The sequence below is a fragment of the Cryptomeria japonica genome, chromosome 11 (assembly GCF_030272615.1).
Source record: "Cryptomeria japonica chromosome 11, Sugi_1.0, whole genome shotgun sequence".
Classification (NCBI taxonomy): Eukaryota; Viridiplantae; Streptophyta; class Pinopsida; order Cupressales; family Cupressaceae; genus Cryptomeria; species Cryptomeria japonica.
The window spans coordinates 49,905,698-49,912,759 of record NC_081415.1 but is presented as its reverse complement, the minus strand read 5'-3'; the positions used below and the strand labels follow the sequence as shown (position 1 = coordinate 49,912,759).

The 7,062-nt window shown below is 34.1% G+C and overlaps 1 protein-coding gene across 1 annotated transcript; it reads right to left on the bottom strand.

Annotated features, from left to right (window-relative positions):
- Positions 1-4,389: 4,389 nt before the first annotated feature.
- Positions 4,390-6,753, bottom strand: LOC131051335 (receptor-like protein EIX1). The gene has a single exon (XM_057985802.1). It carries the CDS (start codon positions 6,751-6,753, stop codon positions 4,390-4,392), a length of 2,364 nt encoding a protein of 787 aa, XP_057841785.1.
- Positions 6,754-7,062: the final 309 nt, after the last annotated feature.

Sequence of the window (7,062 nt, the reverse complement as noted above, 5' to 3'; positions counted from 1 at the left end):
AACCTGGACATGCACATGAAAATGTGTTACAAGATCGAGGCACATCTAACCATTCTTGCATTGGAAATTGCATTAGGAGATTGTGTATGATTACAAGGTCAATCTAACCAATGAAATATTTTGTTTAGTTATTCATTCGAAGAATCTTTTGTAAGATCGAAGCAATGAATTAGATCACCGATGTAAGAGATCTATTTATACAGCATGATTCTAGGGTTAGAAATAGATATAAACAAGAGATGTGAGATATGTGTGTGTATGCATGAAGGAAGACTGTTACAGAGACACAGAGAGGTCACCGAGAAGGTTATCAGTGAATAGTTGAAGAACAGAGTAAATAGAAGGGTTTATTGAGTTTCATTATGGGTTACCGAGGTATGCTATAAGCTAGGTAATCTTATTCTGAGCACATAGAATCTACTATAACATTTCATATGTAAAGTTGCAGATATTTGTAATGATTCTATTGTAATATTTTGAAGTTGTAAGAGAAACCTTTAATAGGGTAAAAGACTCTAACCAAGTCTATAAATTGTAAATCCTTTAACTAGGTGCAACATTTATATAGTGTTGTAAAATCCTTTAGTAAGGTAGATCTAACTGATCTTGATACTCCTAACAGGGTAAGCTATTAGAAATAGCTAAATGTATCTCTAACCGAGCATTCTTTATTATTGCAGTAGTGAAGTTGTGGGTGCCATCCCCACTACAGTTTTTCTCTTTAACCAAGAGTTTTTGCGTGACCAAAATATATGTGTTATGGAGTGAATCATGTATGATTGTTATCTGTTTATTTTATGTTACTGCACTATTCTATTTATGCATAACAGTAAGGTTATTATTGAAGAAAATTTTTGGAGTACTGATTCACCCCTCCCCTCTCAGTACATTAGCTTTCCATATTGGGCCTAATAGTAGTAATTGTTGGTACCAGTAGGTGAAGTCTGTTGCTGGTTTAACCTTTGAACTCTATTACCAGTTGGTTGCCATCAATGACAACATCAACCATTCTCATCTGAGTGTATAATGCCAACAACATTTATCCAATAATATTCAACCTCTATCATTATTCCGTGTTACTTTTTTGACATGTTTGACATGCATCTAATCTTATATGAATTCTCACTTATGGCAACACATTATTAGGCATAATTATATATCATTTCTTTATTCATTCTAAATTTCACTAAATTAAAATATAGAGGATAAAAAGATTAATTAGATTGAACCAAACAAGAGGTGGGTAAAAGTTAATTTTGATAGTGCCTCAAAGGGAAATTTGGGATTGTCAAGAGATGGCTTTGTAGCTATGTATGGGCAGTGAGATGTTATGGGTAATGAGGTAGAAGAAAAAGTGGCTCCCCTGGCACTTAAATTGGCTAAGATATTATTGGTCTTTGAGTTTCACTCAAAAGGAGATTTACAAATCATAAAAAATTCATTGATTAAAGAAGGGACATAGAATTTAAAGTTACACAAGATAGTGAAGATGATTAGAAACTTGATTTTAACATTCCAAAATTTAAAAATTTCTCATGTAAAACATGAGGGGAATGTGGAAGCAAATAAATTCAAGGCAGTTGAGTGGATGAGGTGGTGATATGGGGGATTTGTACCTTGTAGGTGAGGTTAGATAATTAAATACCAAAAAATTATTGTTGTTCTAGCCGAGAAAGTGGTGGAGTGAGTTGTAAGCTATAGACGATATCAAGGATGACATTTTCATTTCATTGAATCTTGGTTAATGCAAGTAGAAAGAAGGTATGTAGAGATTATGTAGGCCAAATTGTCATTACAAATTTTGTAGCTAATGACCGCTTTCTTGGGAAAGATTATTAAGGATAGGCTCAAACATGTCCTTAGACTTGAAGATAAATCTTTCCTCCACAAGTGACTATCTTACTAGGTGATGAATTCTTGAAGTCAAAATATAGGTACTACACAAATGCAAAGATTGCATCTTTGTTATTAGTGTGGTTCCTTGAACTAGGGTCTAAAGAAGATGCACATTGTCTTATGAACAATTATGTAACAAATGAGTGGTGTTGGGGTATGGTCTCTCTCATTGCCATAGCAAGACTCACGGAGGGTTTTATGGTTACGAGTGCAGATTGGCTCTGCATTGGGGAATTCATCGCTCCCTTGCACTTGTTTCTCATTTCGAGTGTAAATTGGGACAAAGAGGCTGATCATGTAGACGCAGAAATTGGGTTTTGTTTTAATAAATATTATTTAAGAGAAAAGAAGGCTGGAGCAAAAAGAGGAGAAGATACGTTGCAACTAGAGAAGAGAAGCCAAAAGTAGAATGAATAAAAATGAAATAAGGGGAAGGATCATGGTATTAAAGACAAAAAGTACTAGTGGAGTTGTATCTAAGAACTGCAAGGCTACCAGGTAGGGTGAGGTGGAACGCTAAGAGAGAAGTCTATTGCCATAATGTCGTGTGATGCAGAATATGAAAGATTGAAGGATTGTTAGGGTTTTTCATTTTATTTTTTTGGATTTTGTAAAATATAAATATATCTGTAAGTAGTAGGATGGGAAGCCCAATTTTGAGTACATTTTTATGTAGATACTATGGTAGATAAGATTGTTGTTGTTTATGCATTCATATGGATTGAAAATAGGAGTCACATTTCTAATTAAAAAAATTATTTAGAAACTATGTTGTATAGGATAAATGTACACTTTAAATGTGTTTGGAATCAAAACGTGAGAAGTTGAAATTATGACAAATCTTATTGTAAATTTTGATAATATTAGTAAAATTACCTAAACTTTAATGATAAAAAATATCCCACTAAAAGAATTTAAAATCACATATCGTTGTCCAATCAATATATGAGCACAATATTGAAAGATATGAAATCTTACAACTTACATCTAAAATATCAAATTTGAAACAAAGTGACATCTACTGATATTGACAGTAGCATAGCAAAATTTCATTATTATATAATAAAAAATTTATATAAAATGAAGTACTATAAATTGCATAATTAATGCTCTCAATTATCATAATTATGAATTCCTATAACAATTATTTAAAGATATAATCATAAATTAAACTTAATAAATCTATTTTTCATAAATATTATCTAATAAATTATTATTAATTTGAAGAATTTAAAATTTAACATAAATTTTTAGAAAAAAATATTTCAAAAATGTATATATCACAATTCCAACCATTATAATCCACATATAATTTTAAAGATATGAAATGTTAATCTTGCTAGTTTATACATATTATTGCTGTTAATCTTCAATTAAAGGCCATCTTAAAATGGTAAGAGCTGTAGACACTCAAAATTGTCATGTCTAATTAAATAAATATTTTATTTATTTAATTATCTAAGCCTATTTCTTCTATTAATTAAATAAATTTTTATTTATTTAATTAATTCATTTATCCTCTTCTAGCCTTATTTCTCATTTAAATAAATACATTTATTTATTTAAATTATCCTTTTCCTAAATTAAATAAATATTTTATTTATTTAATTGTCCTACTTCTTCTATTAATTAAATAAATCTTTATTTATTTAATTAATTCATTATCTTTTTCTACACGACACATGTCATTCATCTCTTAATTCCTACACTACCTACCTCTTTCATTATTTTGGTATTTCTTTTACCTACCCTCTAATCCTAGCCGACCTCTCTTTTTACACCTCTCAATCTTAACCCTCCATTTCTCATTGTGTCTTCTATTTAAGAAGATGCTTTCTTCATTGTCAAACCCTAATGACTAATGCCTAATGACTAATGACTAATGACTGATTTTGGAGTACTTGGCTACACTACGATCCTACTTGCAACCACATTCCGTTCTTTGTTGAGCTCTTGTGCATATAAAAATCTGAGAGCAAATATATCAAGCAAGATCAATGGAGATAGGAAGAATGGAGATCAAAACCCTATTGGACATGTGATGGTATAATCTTTGTGATTTTGAGTTATTTGCATTGTCTTAGGTAATCTTCATATGTTATGGTGGATCTTTGTTGTTGTTAGGCTAGGGTTTGGTGGTTGAATTCATTTAGCCTTTCAATATTGTTATTATTGTTATCCATTTTCACCATACACAAGAACCAGATTAGATAAAAATAACAAATAGTAGTACTGTAGACTTGGAAAGCCTCGAGGATAATTCCATGCAGAATGGGATGCAACCAAGACACACAATAATAATACATTTACAAGGGGCGACAGAGGGTCGCCGTTCAGACATGGTTAATGCCTTGACAGCATACATGGGTACTTTTATTATTTATGATTTATCACACTAATACCTTCAAGCTAGATTTGACTATACAATACACAATTAGCTTAATAAACAACGATGGCATAGTTTTACATGAGTCTTGTTGGCGTAAGAACCCTTCATAATCTCTTATTACGGATGGAAGGAAACAGCTTCTTCAAATTCTTATCTACCCACTTGAAGTATTTCTTCCTCCATTTGTCCCTTACTGCAAGCAATAACATCACACAGGAAAAACCTGCTGCATGTGACAATCCTAGTCCAATCGTATACCATGGTATTTGCTTCCTATTATCTTCCTTTCCATCTTGAATATTACTTGTTGACGGATGTGGTGGAGCAAATTTTGGCCAGGAACATTTCGTTGGAAGTGGACATCCGTTCAAATATGGATTTTCAGAATATGATGTATTTTCAAATGTCGTCATTTGTCCTCCTTGCGGTATGCTACCTGAGAGGTTATTGTTTGACAAATTTAAATATGCCAATAATGTCAGAGATTGAAATTCTGCAGGAATACTTCCAGAAAATCTGTTTGTAGAAAGGTCCAATGACTCTAGTTGATCCATTTCCCCTAAACTCGGAGGAATAATTCCTCTGAGGTTGTTCCTTGATAGATTAAGAAACCTTAATCCCTTCAGCTTGCCAAACTCAAAAGGAACGTGTCCATTCAATTGATTATTGGAGAGATCGATGACTGTGAGTGTGGACAGAATATATGGATAATGCAGCTCTAAGCCTTTCACAGTGATGTTCAATTCATCATGAGACGGGACTTCAAATACCCATTTCTCAAAAGGGCCAAGCTCAGAATATGACCTAATTCCGCTGTGTCTTACAAAAAAATGATAAGGATTTAACAGATCAAAAAACATATGACCGTCTTCTCTTGCTACACTCATTGCATGCAAAGATGCAATGTTATTAGGAATAAAACCTGATATATTGTTAGACGAAAGGTCTAAGATCTGGAGTTGCTTCAGCTGGAAAAGTTCTAAAGGAATGCTGCCACTGAAACGATTACCCTTCATCATCAACACTTGAAGCGATGATAAATTTCCAACTGACCAAGGAATATCACCGCTAAATTTGTTATGCCCAATATCTAGTAGTTTCATGGACTTACAATTGGCGACTAATGCAGAAATAGTTCCAGTTAACTTATTATTTCGTAGACTTAAAGAGGACGGGCATAGTCCATGGGGTATACTTCCCTCCAAGCTATTGTCTCCTAGATTTAGTACTCGAATTTCCTTATAGCTGGCAAAACATGGAGGAATGTATCCATTCAACTTGTTGTCTGACAGATCTAACTTTACAATGTGAGTTAAATAGCACAAGGCTGGAGGAATATTGCCAACTAGAGCATTTTGCGACACATCTAAGAGCTGTAGATATTGAGGCCACACTGATGGCACGTGTCCAGTCAATGCATTTCGGGACACATCTAATACTGTCATCCATTCAACTGATCTGTTTGGGATAATAAGACTTCCATGTAAATGATTTCCTGAAAGGTTTAACACATACAACTGAGCATTGTTCTCCCATAACCAGGAGGGCATTTCTCCAACAATATTGTCGTCAGTCAATCTCAATCTCTCTAATGAGTATTGAGTTAATAGCCACTCGGGAATTTGACCACCAATACTGCATGAGGTAATTTCTAGGGCTCCTAACTGGAACTGGGGAATCCAACTTGTACTAATATTCAGTACACAATACGACAGAAACATAAATGTCAATTCTACAAGGTCATCAAACAGAGTGTCTGAAATTGTAATATGGGAGAGCCAGAGAATCTTTACAGACGACGGCAATGCCAACTCTGAAGAAGTAATGTGCTCACGGAAGGAAAAATGACGAGCATACAGCTGCTCAAGGGACGAAAAACCAGCAATCTGAAGTCTCTCATTGAATTGGTTGAAGGAAATGCTCATGAACTTAAGCAAGGAGAGATTTTGTAGACAAGGTGGCAATATTCCACTGAGTTTGTTATAGGCTATTTCTATATAAGTCAGATTACTAAGCTGACAAATGACAGGAGGAACAATTCCACTGAAACTATTGTTTTCCAAATCCAGATAACGAAGCTGAGAGAGATTTCCTAAACAGGAAGGAATAGTACCAGTTAGACCAATGTTCGGTAGGATGAGGTATTTGAGAAAAGGAAGGTTGCACAAACTACCAGATATGACTCCACTCTGCACGCCCTGCTCTGCATGATTGGTGTAAGCACTCAAATTCACCCGCTCTACATGATAAGTGAGATTATTGCATGAAATGCCATCCCACTTGGAGCAACAATCACTTCCGTTAACCCATGAACTGAGAATGCCATCAGAGACATTCAACGCTGCTTTGAAGGAAAGAAGAGCTTGGGATTCCTGGTTAAGACAATTGAATCGACCAACCGATGGGTTTGTTGAAAGGATAATTAAAATTGCACTAATCAAGGCAAAGCTAGTCCGAGAAACAGCCATTGTTTGAATGAAGATGTAGAGGATAACGAATCGAACTTTTAGAGGCATATTTATAGGATAACCTCCCTTGAGCTGAGCGAAACACTAGGAAGATTAACTAACCACGAAAAGGAAGTTAACATAGATGAGATCATATGGTTAGAAATTGATTCTATCACTCAAATGTAAACAGAAAAAAGTGTTATAGTCCATGCACTCACTGTCATGAACAGGGACAGAAAGGAAAGCTTATAAATATACAGTTGGGTGCATTAAATATACAGTTGGGTGCATTGATTAGAAAAACACCTTCATCGGTGAGATTATCAA